Source organism: Podarcis muralis, chromosome 4 (genome assembly GCF_964188315.1).
Source record: "Podarcis muralis chromosome 4, rPodMur119.hap1.1, whole genome shotgun sequence".
NCBI classification, from domain to species: Eukaryota; Metazoa; Chordata; class Lepidosauria; order Squamata; family Lacertidae; genus Podarcis; species Podarcis muralis.
The window spans coordinates 42,550,147-42,571,937 of record NC_135658.1 but is presented as its reverse complement, the minus strand read 5'-3'; the positions used below and the strand labels follow the sequence as shown (position 1 = coordinate 42,571,937).

The 21,791-nt window shown below is 42.6% G+C and overlaps 1 protein-coding gene across 1 annotated transcript; it reads left to right on the top strand.

Annotated features, from left to right (window-relative positions):
• Nucleotides 1-6,224: 6,224 nt before the first annotated feature.
• Nucleotides 6,225-19,630, top strand: POGLUT1 (protein O-glucosyltransferase 1). The gene is made up of 11 exons (XM_028726885.2): nt 6,225-6,416; nt 8,198-8,288; nt 9,264-9,407; nt 11,469-11,604; nt 11,734-11,855; nt 12,652-12,711; nt 13,768-13,867; nt 15,772-15,830; nt 17,387-17,554; nt 17,718-17,774; nt 19,350-19,630. The coding sequence occupies exons 1-11, from the start codon at nt 6,344-6,346 to the stop codon at nt 19,504-19,506; spliced, it is 1,167 nt and encodes a 388-aa protein (XP_028582718.2). The 5' UTR covers nt 6,225-6,343; the 3' UTR covers nt 19,507-19,630.
• The last annotated feature ends 2,161 nt before the right edge of the window (nt 19,631-21,791 follow it).

Below are 21,791 nucleotides of genomic sequence, written 5' to 3'. Positions count from 1 at the left end.
GCTTTGACTGTCTTTTGCAAACACACACTGTATTTTCTTTCTAAAGGCAGGGAGTTGGTTATCTTAGACTTATCCAATTCACAACATGCACCTCTGAGGCAGTGTCGCTCATAGTGCAATTCCACAGGTCTGCCATCCCCATTGAGTTCAACAGAGCTTACTTCTCTGCAAGTGGCCTGCGAGGGCACCAGTTGGAGAACAGCCTTTACCAAAGGTGTCATGGGCTTTGAAGACACTCGAACTCAGGACGCAAGGGAGAAATGTGCTAAGAGGAAGGCACGCTTGGCAAATCCACACCGTGATCAACTCCTGCCTGGAAACCAATGTCCCCACTGTGGAAGGACGTGTGGATCCAGAATTGGCCTCCACAGTCACTTACGGACTCATTGTTAAAACCATGTTTATGGAAGACAATCTTACTCGGCTACGAGTGATCGCCAAAGAAGAAGAAGTAGGATTGCAGCCTAAGTGACTCAAATATAAAACCACTGAAGGAACTGAATGAAAATACAAATGCAGCACAGAATGTTCCTTGCTCTTTGCCGCTTTTATATTTATGACTTTTTTGTTTCTTCGAGTAAAGATGTAAGAAGAAGTTGAATTTGACTGAAGATCAGATTTACTGCTTCATATTCATGCTAAAACTAAGGGCTGATCTACTTGAGCAAACACACTCATAAACAGTCCTAGTCCTCGGATGGTTTTTTATTAAAACTCCACAGAATAATCTAGCCAGGTTTCATGTAGGGTCTTAATCCAGAATAAGGAGATGGAAAGGCAGTGCCAGATTTAGTATAAGCTAAACAAGCTTGGATGTACATTTCCAAAATATAAGATAAAAAACTAATAAAATGGCTTTAGATAAAAACTAATAAAATGGCTTTAGGTTTTCCCAGTAGTGATGTATGCAAGTGAGAGCTGGACCATAAAGAAGGCTGATCGCCGAAGAATTGATGCTTTTGAATTATGGTGTTGGAGGAGACTCTTGAGAGTCCCATGGACTGCAAGAAGATCAAACCTCTCCATTCTTAAGAAAATCAGCCCTGAGTGCTCACTGGAAGGACAGATCGTGAAGCTGAGGCTCCAATATCTTGGCCATCTCATAAGAAGAGAAGACTCCCTGGAAAAGACCCTGATGTTGGGAAAGATGGAGGGCACAAGGAGAAGGGGACGACAGAGGACGAGATGGTTGGACAGTGTTCTTGAAGCTACCAGCATGAGTTTGACCAAACTGCAGGAGGCAGTGGAAGACAGGAGTGCCTGGCGTGCTCTGGTCCATGAGGTCACAAAGAGTTGGACATGACTAAATGACTAAACAACAACAACAAGGTCCATAAATTACCATATAGCATATATTCAACACAAACAACAGCGACAATTTGTTGTTGACAAAGGACAGCTGGACATATAAAGGGCCCCATTACCTTCAGTAGCTTAGGGCCTCATCAAACCTAAATCTGGCCCTGTAGAAAAGTCTAGTAAAGACAAAACCTGCTTTTGTGTCTGATTATGAAGGCATGGAATTTATGCATCTCTTTCTTTGCTTATTTAACTCAGGGGCCTAGTCATTCAGTTGCAATTTGGAACCCTGGGAATGGAGATATTCCAACAGGTAATCATTCAGTCACATCCTGTTCTTGATCTTCTGAAGTGCAGAGTTTCCTCTGCAACGACATCAAATCTATGGAAACGTTTGAGCTATGTAAATACTCCTAGCAGTTGCAGTTAGATTTCACCCTGTTCTTTCATCATGTGAAAATTTCCAAAATGTCTGATGGGATTTTAATTTCTTGAATTTCTAAAGGTTAACCTTCTAACTTGAAATAATTTGACCTAGTAGAATAAAGCTCTGGACAATTATACACACAAACGAAAACAATGCAGCTGCTTTATGACTTTATTAGCACACATTACAAGGTTCCTGTCAGAATTAGAGCTCTGTCTCATTCTCTCTTTTGAAGCAAGCACACTTGAAAATGTCAGGCACTCCCAACTATAGCAGCTTGCAGTGCTTATATATCTCAATGGAAAGTTTCGATAAATGAGGCCATAAAATTAGGTGTTGAAAGGTCATATGGTTTGACCATCAGTGTATCTAAGCAGTAGTCACATTGTTCACTTCAGTGTAAAGTTGTTACTGTTTGATTTTCGCCCCCTACCCGCCTGCCGCCCCACTTTTTTAAAAAAAGAAAACGTCAATCATTTTGTATGCTAGAATGGAAAGGAAGGTCTCTGGAGTTCTGTCTTGATGTTCCTGTCTGCAGCACAACTGCATTCCTTAATGAATGCTCAGGGCTCTATTTCTAATTTTGGAATTGAGTAAAATGAATTTGCTGCAATTCTCAATCACTGGGGAATAATCTTAATGTACTTCCCCCTACTGTTTATGTCTTTATGCAAACAGTGTCTCCTTAACAATGCCCATTGCAGCTAATTTGCAACTACAGATCTCAAAAATATTGTCTTCTAAAAGTTTTAATAGAGCCCCATGCAACTTAATTATCCATTATTGGCAGCTTCTCTCCTGGGGTGATTAGTTGGATGAAGCTAGTGAACTTTGAAACTGCAAAATCTCAGATGGAAAGATGATTAGTTTATTTAGCAAGAGACTGGGATAGGAGGGAATGATGGGACTCCCTCGACTCATCTTTGATCAACTTGTTTTCTCTATGGCAGGCTATTTCTTTGCATGGAAGAATCTCATTTAAAGTTTTGTTGGAGAGTTCTCCCTAACTGGAACAGTCCCTGTGTAAAGTTCACATGAATATGAATGAAAAATGAATTCATCCATTCATCAGTGTACTTTTCAGATTTTAGTTTCTTCTTCTTAATAGGTCTCCTGATGTTACCGAAATCCATTCCGGGCACTCTGCAAGGCTGCCCATTTCCTCTCAAGTTCCTGCCAGCTGAAGTGGTTTATCATGTTTTGATTCCCAAAAGGAAAAAAAGGATAATTGAAAATCAATGTGGAGTCACATCAGGGACATTTTTTTGACATTATGATAGTTAGCTATCTAGTTAACTCTATTTACATGCAAAAGACAGATGGCAATAATAGATTGCTATGTCCCAAGAAAGTTAAGGCCTTGTGAGATTAGACCACAGAATATGGTGCTATATTAAAATACATGAAACAGAGTGGTCATTGAGATTAGCAGTCTAAAATCTTGCATCTTGTCTAGACAAACAGTATAATCCAACACATGCCTACTCAAAGCAACACCCTCAGAATTCAATGGACTTACTCCCAAGTAAGTCTGCATTAACTTTAAAGCCTAAGTATGGCTAACTAACTGGTTCATAAATATTCCTTATGAATTTAAAACAGAAAGCAATATGGATATATACATTATATATTTGCTTTCGTAGATTTTCACGGGTATAGGAATGCAGGTTTTGGTGTCCTCGGGTGTCTTCCCGTGTAAAAGTTGGGGTGTCTAGGCGACGTTTCGACGAGGTCTCACTCGTCATCTTCAGGCTGGTGCTTTCGGCTTCTTGTTAGCTCTGTTCCAGTAACAAGAAGCCGAAAGCACCAGCCTGAAGATGACGAGTGAGACCTCGTCGAAACGTCGCCTAGACACCCCAACTTTTACACGGGAAGACACCCGAGGACACCAAAACCTGCATACATTATATATATATATATATATATATGCAGGTTTTGGTGTCCTCGGGTGTCTTCCCGTGTAAAAGTTGGGGTGTCTAGGCGACGTTTCGACGAGGTCTCACTCGTCATCTTCAGGCTGGTGCTTTCGGCTTCTTGTTACTGGAACAGAGCAGGATCTCAGTGTTTGAGTTCCTATAAATACTGTTGAGGAGGTGTGGCCTCTAATGTTCTGGGCAGAGAGGAAGTTCCCAGGCTAGTGTGCCTTTTCTTCTTTTGTTTCTTAATTACTTGAGGGATATCTTGAGTGATTTCTTGAGTTGTATCCTGAGTACCACTTAGGTGGGTCATTAGGTGTGGATTAGTTGCTAAAGCCTTTGTGTCTTGACCTCTTGAACTTTGTGAAGAGTTTTTCTGAGAAGATGGTTGTACTGCATTTTGTTGTGCTCTGGCTTGGCTTCGTGTATAGGGGCGAGCTGTGGTTTTGTGGTCTGTGCCAGCCAGATCTGTGTAGGGATTGCAGGGGGGTGCAGCATCCGGAGGTGCCACCATGGTTTGGCTACTGGATGGTATCTGTAATTCATCTGTGGAGAGGGTCTGGGTTTGGGTCTGGTGTGGTTGATTGGTGATGGCGTTCTGTGTGCCTCTGGCTCTGGTGTCAGTTTTTGTGGGGAGGGCTAATTTCCAGATGTCTGGCAAGCGGGATGTGTCGTCACGCTTGTTCATGTTGTGAGGGTGTTTCTCTATCTCGATGGCTTCCATGATTATTCTCTTGTGGTGATGTTCCATGTTAAAGAGCAATTTGGAATCTGCAAAATTAATTTCGTGTCCTGTTTCTTTCATGTGTTGGAAAAGAGAGGAAGTTTTTTCTTCTTTTTTGACGGCATTCTTGTGTTCTGCGATACGTGCATTTATTCGTCTGTTAGTTTGTCCAATGTACGTGGCTGGGCAGACTTTGCAGGGTATTTCATAGACCCCTTGGTTTTCCAACTGGATTTTATCCTTGGGGTTTCTGAGGATATTGGCTATTTTTTTGGTTGGTGCAGAAGGCTGTTTTGATATTGTGTTTATGGAGGATTTTGCTAATTTTATCTGTAGTGCCCTTGATATAAGGAAGGAGGGCCATGCCATTGTTTTCTTCTGTGTCTTGGTTTTTGGGGGGTGTTTCTTTGGGGGGTGTTTCTCTTCGAGTGAGACCTCGTCGAAACGTCGCCTAGACACCCCAACTTTTACACGGGAAGACACCCGAGGACACCAAAACCTGCATTCCTGTACCCGTGAAAATCTACGAAAACATATATATATATATATATATATATATATATATATATATATATATGTACCAGTATTGCTTTCCAATATTGGGTCTGGTGACTTCTGTTTCAGTGTATTTGAAGAAGTGTGCATGCACATGAAAGCTCATACCAATAACTAATTGAGTTGGTCTCTAAGGTGCTACTGGAAGAATTTATTTTATTTATTTTATTTTGTTTCAATATTTAAACGTTTACTCAGAAGTGCCACTTAGGCCAATGGTACAGTTGTAGCCTTAGGTAGCCTTAAATCTCTCTCTCTCTTTCCCCCTTTTTGGCCTCATTGGGACAATTCTGCAGAGCAGCATACATGGCTTTCCCCCACCAACTATCGGTTTTACCGTAACCCTGTGAGGTGGGCTAGGTGCAGGGCCTTGTTTTAGTGCCTTCTGAGCATTCTATTTTTAAAGCACATTTTAGTCCCTGATCCTCGTTTTTCCTCGTATGGAGCATCTTAGCATTCACCTTTTTTTACAGAGTACTGAATGTCAAGTGTGGCCCACGGTGCCTAGCGTTCAGGATTCCCTTTGAGAAGGAGCGCCGAAGACACGCGCCTGGGAGAGTTCCGCGCTCCGACGTGCCTCTGCGCACGGGAAACGGCATTGGTTGACCCGTTTGATCGCGCTAGCGACGAGGACAGCAAGTCTGAGCCCACCGCCGCTCCGATGCTACTGGAACGGCTTGCCGGCTTCCTTACGGAGCTCGGGGAAGCCGCCGTCTTACGTACATTAAGCACCATTGAACCCAGAGCGATCAGTTAGTTGCAAGTAAACAGCGGTTGCAAGTCAAAAGATTGGGTTGCATAAGGCTGATTTGCACAGGCCTCGTTCCTTCTCCGTTGGGCTCCGTCAGAGGACAGAATCATCCTGCTGGTCGGACAACGGGAAGCGCATTAATAAGGTTTCCATCCAGATATTGTATTTTTTTAAAAATAAACAATTTCTGTAATGCTCCGCCCGCCCCCCGAAGATCTCAGATCTGGTGGTTCCAGTAGGTCTTCCGAAGTGGTCGTGGCCCCAGATAAGAGAGCCTTATCTTATTGTTCACGCCTACTTTTGTGCATATTGACTACTCGCAAGCAAGCCCATTGAGTTCAATGGGGGGGCGTAAATGCGCATCGGGATATTTGCAGTCGTGCAAACGCGTCAGAGACATCTAGGGCGCAATGCTGCCCACACTGACTTTTCCAAGAGGCTTACTTCCGCGTAGACATGTAACTGTGTACTGCTACTCGCCGATGATAAACTACAAGCCCCATAAATCAGAGCGGCACAGCAGGGACGTAATTTTCGCGCCTGCGTAGTTAAGGGCTCGAGGCGCTGTGAGACCAGAGGTTCCGTCCTTTCCGTAGCTCAATGAAACCTTCCTAATGGAGCGCCGGAGCTTTTGATGGTGCTGCGCAAGCGCTGTGGCTGGAGCTGGCACGATGGAGCATCCGCGGCTGCTACAAGTTGCAAGCCTGTTTCTGTTTGTTCTGTGCTGGGGAAAGAGCTCGGCTGGTGAGTCTGGAGTAAATGCCGCCGGGATCCTGCTTTGCAGGGGGGTCGCGCCCCCCGTTGGCATGTGCGCAGCCCCGGCGCGCCGCTTTCTTGTCCTTGCTTCTCGTTGTTACAGCTTTGTTAACAGTAGGCTGCTGTGTGTGTGTGTGTGTGTGTGTGTGTGTGTGTGTGTGTGTGTGAGAGAGAGAGAGAGAGAGAGAGAGAGAGAGAGAGAGAGAGACCTATAAACACCGGCGTAGAAGGGTCTTGCAATCTTGGATCGTTGCCTCCGGTCCTGGTTCTGGCCACATGGAGCGATGCGTGCCCAAAGGCAAAACTGATACTTCCTAAGTGGCTCCCTTCTCTTTGTCCCGCAGAAATTCTGAAGTCTCCGAGAACTTCCCTGCTTAACTGCTCAAGAAGTGCTTCTGCGGCTGCTGGTGGGGGCAGTACAGTACTGCTCAGCAAACAGGAACTGATTTACCCAACTTAAAATATTAAGTGTGTGTGTGTGTGTGTGAGAGAGAGAGAGAGAGAGAGAGAGAGAGAGAGAGAAGGAGAGAAGGAAGGAAGGAAGGCCCTGATGAAACTCATACCCTTAAACACATGGGGGTCGTCTTTGTCTTGGAACTTGTGTCCCCACCCCCCTCCTGCCAGAGTAATGGCAAAGCGGACCTGCAGGCAAAATGAAATGAGTGTCCCAATTTTAGACACTCTTGGAGTGCACTGTTTTCTTCAAACATTTGGGGGTAAGGATAAAGTTGCTCTTGCATCATTAAAATGTCAAAACTTGTGACATGTTACACAGTCCTCTTCTGCTGGTGATAGCAGACTCTTTGTGGGGCCTGGCATTCTCTTCCAAAGTTCCAATCCATGCATCTCAGTCAGGCAATCTGGTCTAGAAATGGAAGGATGTGCATGAATTGAACAGCAGCATTTTTTTTAAAGAACACAACAACTTCACTTCGCAGATTGGGCGAAATATCAACCTAAAAGGCTCGTTGACAGAGGAAGGTCCTTGGTAGGCACTGAAAAGACAAGGAAGCAGCACCTGACTGATATTCAAGGATTGTAACTTTTTTATGTTGCTGAAGCTGGGTTTCTGGGTTTAAAGCAGATTTCCTGTAAGACAGGCTACCCTTTCTTAACTAGATTAGGTCTCAGAAACAAGCCTGCCACTACACCAGTCTCATGTGGAAATGTGATAACAGAAAGCTACAAAACCAAGACCCTCAACCTCCCACATTGTTGCTGATCTGAAGGTCCATGAGGTTACCACCTTGCTGAAGCTAAACAGATCTAGGCCTGGTTAGTGCCTGGATGGGTGGCCTCCTGGGAGCAACATGCACCACCTTCAGTTCCATGACAGAAGAAAGGCTGAAAGGAAATAGAATTAAATAAATATACAATAAAATCCTTCCCTTCCTCCAAAGAGTTCAGGGCAGTATAAATTAATGATACAAGAAAGTTGACCAATACTCGTTACTGAGAAATGCAACTCTTTGAGAAGGGATTCAGCAAGGAAATACCATTATACATTCAGGGGAGTGTTGAGAAGTTCTGGAGGGCAAATAAATGGTGGGGGAATTTGGCCAGGTCCCCCCACAAGGGGTTCAGAGTATTTTCCCTGAAGGTGCTGTGGTTAAGTCACTGAACAGGAGGCTGGATCCAGATTCATTCTCAACACACAGGACAAAGCCTTGGCCAATCTTGGCACCTTTATCCTGTGTGGGTGGGCAGTGGGACCTCTTGATGATTGTGTCAGATTGGCCAGAATTTAACCCTCCTTTTGTATCTTTCAGATACAAAATGGAGCAAATTCCTGGTTCAGATAGACAGAGCTGTGGAGAACTACAAACCATGTATGCAGGCAAACTGCAGCTGTCATCAAAGGTAAGGGGCCAGCATCTCTCACAATCCTATTAATACTTACAGTGTGATATAACTCACCAACTCTAGGTTGAAGGTGTTACCCTAAGTATGCTGAATTATAAGCACCTCATGTTATTGGGGATCATTTGCAACAACCTCGTTATTGGGAAGCAGATGATGTGTGCCAAATCAGACCTGACACCATTTACACAGTTAATAATTGTGACGGTTTCTTTTAAAGAATAAATAGCATGAGTGGTGCCCTGCTTGAGATTGAGAATTGATTCGAGGGTTAATCCATCTCAGGTCCCAGTCTGGATTAGCACCTCACCTGCCACTGGCTTTTAACAATTTTTGCACATGCAATTCGTTCACACAGTTGCTAACTGCATGGCATGTCTAGTTGGAACTTGTGCTGTCTTGAAATAGTAATATTTAACATCGTAACCACCACCACCTGTTTATGAATCGCTTGTTGCAGATGACAGAGCCTCGCAGTGATAAAGCACTAAACACAACAGAATATCAGCTTGAAATATAGCACCTTAAAATGTCAATCCACAGTCAATCAGATAAAGGATGGTATAGCAGTTTAATAAATAACAACTATAACACAGAAAAATCCCCCTCAACACAGAATTGAATTAATATTCCTATATTAATTCCTATACAGTATTTAATATTTAATGACACAGGGTCATTAAAAATAGGTTCTGATTATTTGTGTGTATCTATTGACCAAAAGTAGAGAGGAAGTATAGCGTCTTTGTTGGAAATATAGTAATATTGTTACTCGGTGGACCCAATGGTGTTAATAGTTGAAAGTAGCTCCCTGTTTCAGCTCCTTCTCTCTCTGTGCAAGGCAACAAGTTCAATATTCTACTAAAGTGATTGTATTGAACCATCCCATGCTAAAATCCCTTCCTGGAATGACTTAGCTGTTATACTAATTTTCCTTAATGTGTTTAATGATGGGTGGAATCTTTCTTCCCTTAGAGTTAGGGAACAGGACTTGGCTCCCTTCCGAGAGGGGATCTCCGAGGAGCTGCTGTCAGAAGCAATCAGTCGAAGGCTTGGGGCGCACTACCAGATCATTGAGAAGAAGTTGTACCGTGAACATGATTGCATGTTCCCTGCAAGGTGAGAGCAATACGGAATGTATCAGAGAGAGAGAGAGAAACAGGAAAATCTCCCTAGCCTCCTTAACCTATGGGTCACTGAGCAGAAAACATTTGAAAGGGCTAAATTCCAGTGTAAGAGGAAGAAACTGATGAGGCATTGCTTTGCCTGAAATGTAGAAATTGCATTTGCTTTTGTGAGAAATCAATATTGACATGGCACTTTAGTTGTACGAGGGGGTGATGCGGGTTAGAAGCTGAAAGAAATCGGCAATAAATGCCTCTTGGGAGCAAGGATAATGGAATAATGCTGAGTTGTATAAAAACAGTTGTTTGGGTGTCAGAAGGAGCTTGTGTCTGCGCCCAGCTTGGTTTATAGTCATAGTAAAAAGCAAACAACACCAGCATTGCAATGTGTCCCTATTGCTTTCTTGTTTCATTTCAGTCCCTGGGCTTTTTGTGTGGTCATGCTGTTCCTATGGGTATAAAAGCCTTTCTCTGTCCTCTGCTTGGTGTTTCCCTTCAAGTCTATCTAGAGAGACCCCATTAGCCTTTTATCAATTGCCTTGCATTCAACCGACTCTTTCCTTCGCTATCTCTGCTGCTTGTGTGGTGTGCCTTCATTCAAGTCTTGGTCTCCAAGACACGGACACTTTACCTTCAGTGCGGTGTAGTGGTTTGGGTGCTTGACTAGGGTTGGTGAGACCTATGTTCAAATCCTCACACAACAGCAAGACTCAACTAGAAGACATAACCTACCATACGGGGAGGATAAAAGTGCAGGTGAGGGAGGAGAACCTGTAGTTCTTGGGGGAAGGAGTAATACAAAAATGGGTGGGAGTCAACAAAGTTTTACACAGAGTAGGCCCATTGAAAAGGGGACAAACTTAGTCACATTCATTAATTTTAGTGGGTCTACTCTGAGTAACATGCAGTTGAACACTATCAGTGATAGAAAAATGCTATACATATACTCTCATTAATCCTTACAGCATCCCTCCATATCCAGTTAGTATAATTTTTCCTCTGTTGAATTGTGCGAAGCTCTATAAGTGCAAATGTGAGGCAGAGGAAGACTGCTGAAGGGGATAATGAGAGATGGGGAGTTTCTTGCTTGGGGCCACCCGGTAAGTTTGTGGGTGAGGCTCAAGCTCAGGACTTATTGACTCTTAACTCAAACACTTAACACTGGTGCATCCCTCCCATCTCATGCGGGTAGTTCTCTGAATCTTTTCGAGCTTATTTTCACAATATAACTGAGTTTAAGTTATACTGTAACTGTGTCCTTACAGCACAGAGTCCTAACATATGGACAAGTAATTCCATCAACATTGTCTATAAAATTTTCAAGGGTTCACCCTTAGGTAGCCAAAATGGCACTACCCATGCACAAGGAGATGATATTGGCAGACATGGGGGAAACTGCTTTGAGGTTCCATTACAATAAATCAGTAGGGACATTTACTTCAATAAAAACTGAATAAAACCCGAATATTTGCATAAGTACAAATTTTGGCATCTGTCTGTTTCATGACACAATTGAAAGAGTGTGCCATCGGGGTTAAAGTCTACCTGTTGGAGTTACTGTAGAGACCAATACGAGAGAGACATGTTTCATTGCAGCTGGGGCAGATGAAAGCATCCAGTTATCCTGCTGCAGATGCACCATGGCATTTCTTCTCTCTGCTCTTCTCCCAGCAGTCATTTCTCCTCTGGTCACTGCTGTGAATACATGACCTGACTCTCTGTCTTCAGGCACTACAGTTGTCTGCAAGGGATTCCCACACAGCAGGGTTGATGTTGCCAGCCTTCACGCCATGTTTTCAGACATCTTTGTAACACAGAGTTGGTGTGCCAACAGGCTTGGTGCTTGAAGCCAGCTCCACAAAATACGTTAGTACGTGTTAGTTAGTGGCCATAGCACACTAACTTTCTTTTGCAGGCAAAATCTGAAAACTGAGTAGGAAGGGAAATGAAATGGAGGATGATCAATGAAGGCATGGCTGGGACTTCATTTTCTTACAGGTCTCACCTGGTATGAGTAATTCTCAAGGCCACCCCTTGCCCGTATTGATATCCACAGGTGCAGTGGGGTTGAACACTTCATCCTTGAGATCATTAACAACCTCCCGGATATGGAGATGGTGATCAATGTGCGAGACTACCCCCAAGTGCCCAAGTGGATGAAACCAAAGATACCCATCTTCTCCTTCAGTAAGGTGAGAGAGAGAGTGGACAACTCCTTGGTCATACTTGGAGGGGACAGCTAATACGCTTATTTGAATATCTTGCATCACGGAGATATTTTGCAGGAACTAATGTGCTTCTGTCTCTCTATTTTCTGAAAGACGTTGGAATACTATGATATTATGTACCCTGCTTGGACATTTTGGGAAGGCGGGCCAGCTGTTTGGCCAATTTATCCAACAGGCTTAGGACGTTGGGATCTAATGAGAGAGAGCCTCAAAAGGTATGTTTCTGGAGAGAAGGATGAAGCTTGTTTTGTGGAGCTTCACTCCGCAGTCTGAAGTGCGTTTCCTAAGAAATCAATCATACTTTGTAAGATGGAAGTTTGCATGACATCAGAACTGGCAGGGATCCACAAGCTTTGTAAGTTGTGAGGCACATCTAAGCTAGCTGAGGCTGGGGCCCTATACCCACTTACCTGCGAGTAAGCTCCATCAAATCCAATGGGACTAACCTCTAAGTACACATGTATGGGATTGCACTGCTAATTTGGGGGGCTTTAAACAAGCCAAATTGGTGGAAATCCAAACAGGAGTTAGCATATGGGGCAGCGATGACTTTGCAGACATCCAACAGTAAGATGCAAGAGTTTTGGTATTTTTGTGAGTGTCTATTAAGGGGAACTTCAGCTTCTCTGTATAGCAACTCGAACTTGCTAACATCTCCTCTTTTTCACAGCCTTTAATGGCATAGAGGCTGCCATCGTTGCTTTCTAGAACATCCTGCAGTGATGGAAATAAATACATTGATTCCCAAATATGACACAAACTGACCAGTTTCTCTCCAGTGTCATCAATTTTAGATGTAAAAGAAGTGGCACATTGATCAAATGGTAAAATGCCTTGCTAGAATAATGGGTGATGCAACTTATAGCATGGAGCAGAGTTTGTTTAGTTGAGGTTACTTAACCTAAAACCAAAGAAGGGATTCAGAGAAATAGGATGGATTTCTTTGCTTCTCTTACTAAGGTGTTATATGTCCATGTTTTTAACATCATGTACTGATCAAACTCTCCTTAGCTCTGCAGAAAAATGGCCCTGGAAGAAGAAAATTTCGAAAGCCTATTTCCGAGGGTCCAGGTGGGTTAGCTCCGTTCCCACTTCCTAACACTGATATACTACTGATGATTTGTATAGTGATAAAACCAGGGCATTAACAAGACATGGGCTATGTACTGTGTTGCTCAGGAAGATTCAATGTTTACAAATGATATAAACAGGCCTCTGACACATTCTCAACAGGGGTTGATATTTTCAGTTCAGAACAGGCCGATTGTTACCTAGTAAAACAGCTGTTGTTGTTGTTGTTTAGTCGTTTAGTCGTGTCCGACTCTTCGTGCCCCCATGGACCAGAGCACGCCAGGCACTCCTGTCTTCCACTGCCTCCCACAGTTTAGCCAAACTTGTGCTGGTAGCTTTGAGAACACTGTCCAACCATCTCGTCCTTTGTCGTCCCCTTCTCCTTGTGCCCTCAACCTTTCCCAGCTTCAGGGTCTTTTCCAGGGAGTCACAAAACAGCTGTACTATGTACTAACATTCTCAATTGTTGATTGTCTTTCCTGCATTCGGGTAACTATTAGTGTGCAGCCACTGTTCCAAATATTTTACTCAAAACATACTCATAACAAAAGACCCCCAAATGATTTACATATACAAGATACAGAGCAGCTTAGGCTTTGCTGAGGTGGTGGAAATGCTAGTTTCCTGCACTTCTTGTTCATGTTCCTTCTCTGCTTTATTATATTCAAACAGAACTTTCATACTTTCTTGATGACAGGATGGCTTGTGGGTTTTTTGTGTGTGTTTGGATGCAGTAAAGAAGCAAAAATACATTCTAGATCGCCTGTATCTCAGGGGTGGAGAACCTGTGGCTTTCCAGATGTTGGACTAGAGTTCCCATCAGCCCCAATGAGCATGGTCAGTGGTCTGGATGATGGGAGTTGTAGTCCAGCAACATCTGGAGGGGTAAACATTCCTCACACCCGCTTATATCTGCAATGATGTGTTATGTATTCATCTAATTATTGATGGAGCTCAGCTTCCTACCATCGTTCCTGCGGCATATCAGTAAATTAGATAAGTTTGTCTTCCATGGAGAACATTGTTTAACAGATTTATGTGTGGTTTCACTGGTAGGACAAGTTCAGAGCGGGATCCCCTCATTCTTCTTTCTCGAGAAAATCCAGACCTTGTTGACGCAGAGTACACGAAGAACCAAGCCTGGAAATCCGAAAAAGTAATTACTCTTGAAGGCAGCTCTTTCCTTTCTCTTAGAAAAGGGGTGTTCTGTTGTTTCAAAGTCTGGCTTCAGCAGGAAGAGAGCCCCTGTTTTTCAGGACACATTCATAAGAGCACACACTGATATCCTGGAATAATGACCCCTCCGTGGTTCCATACTTGCCAACACTAGCACAGGTTAAGAACCTCACTTCAACAATAAATATGAATTGAAAGGAGGGGGGGAAATGTCTCCTGTTGACTACGTACTTGTTAGTTCTCCCGGGAGCCCAGTGTAAAAGTGCCATTGGATATGTGAAAAGGAAAGGAAAAACTTAACTTATTCGTAAGTAGTGTCATGTTTAAATTAGGTGCTGGGAACTACATTTATGGCAGTAAGACATTGGTGCATCATGCAGCCAGAGCCCTGGATTCATGTTTTTGATTTAATTATGAAGCCTAATGTCACACACTTGTTCTGGGAGAGTGTGCGAGGGAAGATACATTGTCTTAAGACACGGGTGGGGAATGCTTTCCAGACTGAGGGCCACATTCCCTTCTGGGCAGCTTTCAAGGGGCCACATGTTAGGGCCAAAGGAAAAAGTAGGCAAAGGAAGAAATGTGACTGGACTTGCTCCTGCACACCCTCGCAATGTCTTCCCTATCCTCCATCCATCCGTGGTGGGGGGGGGGAGCATTTTGAAAGTTCAAGGACATTCCAGGCAGGGAAAAGAACTCAAGGAGGGTGCAGAGGGAGGCTGGTGAGGGGTGGAGCTTGGGAAGTGGGTGTGTGGCTGAGGAGGAAGTGTGAAATCTTAAGGGGTGACTAATCTTAAGCATTGCCTTAATTTATTGGTTGTGCCCCAGGAGCAGGGTTGCCATACGTCTGAAATTCTGGACATAGCCAGAATACTGCAGTCAGAAGCAGCATCTGGGTAAAGCTCAACAACAACAACAATTTTATTATTTATACCCTGCCCTTCTGGCTGGGTTTCCCCAGCCACTCTGAGTGGCTTCCAGCACAACTTTTGTGTCCGGATTTTCACTTTTTAAAATATGGCAACCCTACCCAATAGGAATGTGTCAGATAGGCAAATTCTGATTCTTTTTTGGTTGAGCGTCCCATAGCTTGTTGGCTGATTTGATTTTCATTGAGATGCTTGGTTTGGCATTTACCTTATGACATAACTAATCATTCTCGTGCTCTGGTTTTATTTTGTGGCTTGCCAGTTGTGTCTCTCTGCCATCCTCTAGTTATGTTGTGACTGAGTGGCATGTTCTATAGGATGTAATTTGGAACTTCTCCACTTAAATATCTGTATTGCATTTCAAGGTGCAGAAGAGGAAATAACCAGGACTGTAGTGGAATTGTCACTTAGATGAAGGTGACGGTTTGCTGTGAACCTTAATGATCCAATGAGCTTGTAACTGACCTACCCACTGCTCTGCATTGTGAGGAAACATTATGCAGCTCCAGCCTCTTTGTAAGGAACATATGACAAGAGGACTTTGGACTGGCACTAAAATAAGTATGAAGGTTCAGATATACACATGACAAGAAAATGGATTAGGAGAAACCACTGCTTTTTGCAATCTTAAAAAAAAAAAATTTAATAGGTACCTTAAGCCTGTGCATGTTTACTTAGAAGTAAACCCAGGTGAGTTCAACAAGGCTTACTTCTAAGTAAACGTGTACAGGACTGCATCCTTAGAAATATTTGGACTATTACATTTTCTGTGATAGGTTCCAGGTTTATTTAGATTTCCTTAGGAACAGGGACTCTAATTTTGTGCCTTCTGAAAATAAATCTAACAGAGAAACTGTACTTGTGCTTATGGTGTTTCACTTTGGTTGTAGTCAGTAGGTAGATGATATATAACAACAATTTAAAATAAATATATATGTATATATTGTTCTTAAAGGACACTCTTGGGAAACCACCAGCTAAGGAAATTGCACTAACAGACCACTGTAAATACAAGTAAGTAACTCAGTCAGGCTGCAATTCTATACATAAATACATCAGGAAAGTCCATTGAACATAATAGAATTTACTTCTGAGTAGACATGTGCAGGATTGAACTGTCCGTCTAGAATTTATTGGGACTGTTTTCATCTATCTATCTTGCTTTATGTTAAAATAGATACTGGAAAAGTCTTAAGACCATAAAGATGTTCAATTAACCATTAGTTGCAAGACAAGGCATTTACTCCTATCTTCATGCTGCTGCTATTGGCACCTTTTGCCTTACCCTGAATTGTTTCACAAGCAGGAATATATGCATTCTGTTTGTGCCTTAGAGAATTGCTTGTCCGCTCCACCCTTATGAAAACTTTCTGTCACACAGTTGTGTTAGTTATTGTAATTTAAGGAAGGCATTCAAGGAATCCCAAAGAACCACGATATCTCCTGGGTGCTACTAAGGATAATAAGTAGCTGATATGATTATACTCTGTGGAATATCAGCAGCTCTTCTGGTAAAGCAAACCGAAGTCACTCTCATCTCCGGTCCCTTGAGTATCTCTGTGAGATATTTCAGTGCCACATGTAGATGATGATCCTGCAATACTAGTGTGTTAAATGACTTCCCTGAGGTCTTTTGGGAAGAGCAGAATGGTGCCTGGAATAGAAATTATGGATTCTGGCATGGAGGTTTTTTTAAGCAGAGTAACTTCTGCATTTGTGTTTTGATGCTGCATCCTGCCATCTCCCTGACTTTTAAGGACAAAAACTTTGGCAACTAATGTTCAGGCACTGTTGTGTTTTTATCTAAAGTATTTTTTAGATAAGTGTACTCTTGTAGACTATTTATTTATAGGAACTCACTATAAGGGCCAGGATTGAAACCAAAATGCAAACCAACACCATAGATCACTATTTCCCAAACTTGGGTCTCCAGCTTGTTTTTGGACTACAATTTCCATCATCTCTATCTAGCAGGACCAGTGGTCAGGGATGATGGGAATTGTAGTCTGAAAAAACACTTGGAAACCCAAATTTGGGAGGCACTGCCATAGATGGAGCAACTGTGGTTGTGGAAGTTTAGATTTGCCGTATTTGTCTTTTGATACTCTGTGGCAAGCGTCAAATGTTCTTCCCATATGACCCTTCTGTAAAGCAATCAATGTAGTGCATAACCAAGTTGAGGAAGAAAAGCCATGCCCTTCTCATAGAACTATATGAAGGAGACCTAACAGATCTTCGGAGATGCCCTTCAGACATTGGACTACAATTCCCATCAACTCTGACCCCATTGGCCCCACTGGCTGGGGGTGATGGGAGTTGTAGTCCAACTATGTCTGACAGGCACCTTGTTGGCTAACTTTGATCTAGTCCTGCTTGAACAATGATCAGATCTTTAAAGAGCGTGCAAGCATTTATTTAATTGTTGTAAATTATTCAAACAAGTTTAAATCTCTAGAAGAATAAAACTCACCAAAAGCTTAATATCCCAGTTTTGTTCAATGATTAAGTAAGTGCATTGGTTGCTGGAGGAAAGGGAATATTATAAGATGGTGTCTGTTTTTATTATACAGATACCTCTTCAACTTCCGAGGTGTGGCTGCCAGTTTCCGCTTCAAGCATCTCTTTTTGTGCGACTCGCTGGTGTTTCACGTTGGGGAAGACTGGCTGGAGTTCTTCTACCCTCAGCTGAAACCTTGGGTTCACTACATCCCAGTCAAATCAGATCTCTCTGATGTCAGGTGAGAAGTTGAAACTGAAGCTGGAGTGGCATAATAACTGCTCCTTGCGTACTGAGATACAAAACCTCAATGTACCATGGGAGCTTCCAGACCAGCTGTTTGTTGAACATCCTTGCTGATACATTCACTTGGAGGTTATACAACTTTGCCCACTTTGTTTCAGGGAGCTGCTGCAGTTTGTGAGAGAAAATGACGAGGTAGCCCAAGAAATTTCAAAGAGGTAAGTTTTCCTTATATGTAACTTTTCTGTAGCTTCCATGAGGCAATTATTCCCACTGCAGAGCACCAGCTGTTGTGATGACTGGCAGAGGTCATAATAGCTTTTGAAAATAAAACTTGCAAAGGCTCAAGGGCAATGAAATTCAGAACCCTTTTAAACAGTCAGTGAAATTCCATCCCAAATTCCTTCCTTCAGTATTAGTGTGGTATCATGTTCAGATATGTCTCCTTCTAAGTCATACTTTGAGCTGACCTGTTGAAATCAGTGGACATGACTAACTTAAATTCAATGATCTCAGTGACTCTGACTTATGTATACAGGTCAACGCGCCCCAACAAAACCCTGTGTCAGGGAGAGGCAAACGGGGAAAGAGCTGAGGGGAGAAACCAGCACTTACAGAGAGCCGAAAGAGATAATTAGTAGTCTGTCGTCTGACAGCGAAGAGGAGGCAGCGAGGGGGGAGGATGAGCCCGGAACTAGTCATTCTGTAAACAGAGGAAATCAGAGGCGTGGTTTCCGCAGACTTGCATGTTGGGCAAAAAAAAGTAAAAAGAAAACAGACATGGCATCTTTGCCGACTGGGTCGGACATGATTTGAAGCACTGGAGATGTTCTTTTGAACTTTGTAAATAAATCAAAGAGATTGTAACTGGCAGCGAGCCCGGAGTTTTTATCTATGCCGGCTTGGCAGCACACACCTCTTACACCCTGGTTGGGTATGTGCTCTCATGCAATATACCTAACCTTCAAATAATTGTAAGGAATGTTCAGCATAAGGTTGGGCATTATTATGAGGGGAACAGAGGAGATCGTTTACTGTTTGTTGCTTTGGAAAAGAGGACCACTCCTGAAAGGGAAAGTTACTATGCGGATCAGTGGTTTTTAGTAGTTCTTAAATTAAAAAAGCATTGACTTTTTGATGTAAAGGAAGAATGCACTCCCAGTTCTTCTCCCTTTTAGCCGTGGGTGGAAGTTTCAAGACATGAGCTGAACATTCCTGTGCCTGATGTTGATCCTGGGAAAGATGGGCATGGTTTGCCCACAAGGCCCTGGCAGGCCGGTCTCTGAGACCTGGAGGGCATAGTTACTCCTGTGTGTCAAAGGTCTCCCACCACTGGGATCTTCAACATAATCAAAATGAAAATCCTGTGACACCTTAAACACACAGAAATGTGCTGAGGTTAAGATCTGGGGATTGAATCTACCTGCCAAATGTACAAAAGTTGCCGATGAAAGATTATCCCACAAAATGTTAATCCTTACCATGTCTTATAATTCCTTGCATTTGCTGCAAGTGACTGGTTTGGTTTCTGTACTGTAGTTTCTCCCTACAAACATTATTGCTGTTCTCTTTAAAATCAAATTAACTATCATAACTTCATGCCCAAGGAAACCTGAGAGCTCTAGCTTAATGGAGCAGATAATTTTCTGTTAGCGATCCCTAGCCCTTCCCTCACAGCACTCCAATTCCTTGAAGAGATGCACTGATCATTAAGCCAGTTTTCATCCTTAGTTCTTGAGGTATGAAAGCCACTAACTGTAGTCATCCTCTTTGCTTGTCTTTCTTGCCTCTAGAGGTCGCCAGTTCATCATGGACCACTTGCGAATGGAGGATATCTCTTGTTACTGGGAGAGACTTCTGACTGAATACTCCAAAACCCTAACTTACAAAGTTAAACGAAAGAGTCACTACAGTGAGATTTCATCCAGAAACTTGAAAACAGAACTGTAAAAATATTTTTAAATATTCAGGACCAAGACTTGTGGACACTGTGAAATCCAAAGAGCAGAACGGTTTTCTTCAAGCTTAGAGGAAAGAGTTATTGTTACTTACTGTATTAAACTATTTTATCAAATCTGGAATTTTCTTTGATATCATGGAAAGTAGATTTTTCCAGAAGTGTTCAGCTATTTGGGAAGCCAAAGTTCCACTGAATTCTAGTATTCCTTTGTGGTGAAATCCTTTTGAAAAGGGAACTGATGTTCCATGATGTTTAACTGACTCACCATTTAACACCAGATTAATCCTATGGAGTGGGCTGTAGTTTCTTACTGGTGAGTGAATCATTTCATGAATCATCATGGATGCAACATTTAATAATGTGATCTGTGTAGTGTTTGGACAATAGTTCTTTGCAAACTTCGAGTCTTTATATATTGCCCTCTTGCAAAACATCAATGTGGTACACAGCAATATGAAAAACTTTTTAAAGCAATTCAAAATAATCATTAAAATGAATGATTACACAACCCTAATAAATAACAACAACAACAACAACAACAAATAATTTTATTATTTATACCCCGCCCATCTGGCTGGGTTTTCCCAGCCACTCTTGGCTGCTCCCAACAGAACACTAAAAACAGAATACAGTGGCACCTCTGGCTACAAACTTAATTTGTTCCGGAGGTCTGTTCTTAATCTGAAACTTCTTAACCTTAGGTACCACTTTAGCTAATGGGGCCTCTCACTGCCACCACGCGATTTCTGTTCTCATCCTGGGGCAAAGTTCTTAACCTGAGGTACTACTTCCAGGTTAGTGGAGTCTGTAACTCAAAGTGTTTGTAACCCGAGGTACCACTGTAAAACTTCAAACATTAAAAACTTCCCTAGGCTAGGCTGAGAAATGCTGACCAACCCAGCTTTATAGAGTTCATGACTGAGTGAGGCAAAGCTAGACAGTATGTGGGAGATCTATGGTCAGAAACTCTTACTCCCCTGCTTTTCTTATAACTAATTAACAGCCTGACGTAGCCCCTTTGAAGATTGGGGAAGTGATTCTAAAGACAGAGGTTTTACTCTTTTCCTGATCTGAACTACTTCCCCAAAGCTGCTATTAGCTAGAGAGAGAAAAGATCAGCACAGCTTTCTCCTTCGCTCTTGTTTGTGAAAAGCCACCTTGCCACTTCTATTCAAGGACTTATTTCCATGTCGCTGCAAAATCTGGGGAGGAATGAGAAAGCTTGCAGTGCTATGGAGCAAATGGCAGCCCTGCAAAAGATGGCAGTTAAGCCATTCCACATCCACATGGAAATAGCTTGAGAAGTGCACAGCCAGGTTGTGTGTCCCATCCCTCACATCTCAAATATAGATAGGTAGCCGTGTTGGTCTGCCATAGTAAAAAAAAATTGGAAGGAATCTCAAATATAGTCCAAGTTTCTGGCAAATGATCTCATAGTTCACTTTGCATAAATCAACAGTATGTGTTCAGCGGTAGTGTACTGGCAAATTCAGAAGTGCAGGGTCCCTTCATGATAGTGTGGTATAGTGGTTAAGAGTGCTGAACTAGTGCTGAGGAGACCTAGGTTCAAATCCTCAGCTATGAAGCTCACCTTTTTATTTAACTTTTTTTTAAAAAAAGTGTACCATCCTTCATCTGGAGATCTCAGGGTGGTTCACAATATAAAAATACAAAATACATAATAAAAACAAGAAAAAACCCACAAACCAATAACCGCCCCCCTCCCCACATCCTCCTATGAACACATTTAAAAGGGATATAAGATGTTAATCAGCCAAAGGCCTGATTGAAATGTTTTTGTCTGGCACCTAGAGGTGTATAATGAAGGCGCCAGCAGAACCTCCCTAGGGAGAATATTCTACAAACGGAGCCACCTCCGAAAAGGCCCATTCCTGAGTTGCATAGCTGTCAATTCTTGCGAGGAATCCTATTCGGAATAAGGGAATTTCCCTTTAAAAAAGGGAAAAGTTGACAGCTATGCTGAGTTGCCGTGCTCTGAACCTTTCATGGAGGAGGCACACAAAGAACAGCCTTAGATGGTAATCACAGGATCTGGGTAGATTTATATGCAGAGAAGTAGTCCTTAAGGTGTTTTGGTCCTGGCCTTGGGCCTAATGTATTTCACAGGGCTGAAATAAATAGTCACAGCCATGTTCCTATACAACCGAAGAGTATACAGTATGTAATATACAATAATTACACAATAATCTTATACATGCTGCAGAAATAGTAACAGGTTTTTGATCCTCCGCACCCCTGGATCACTGCTATACAG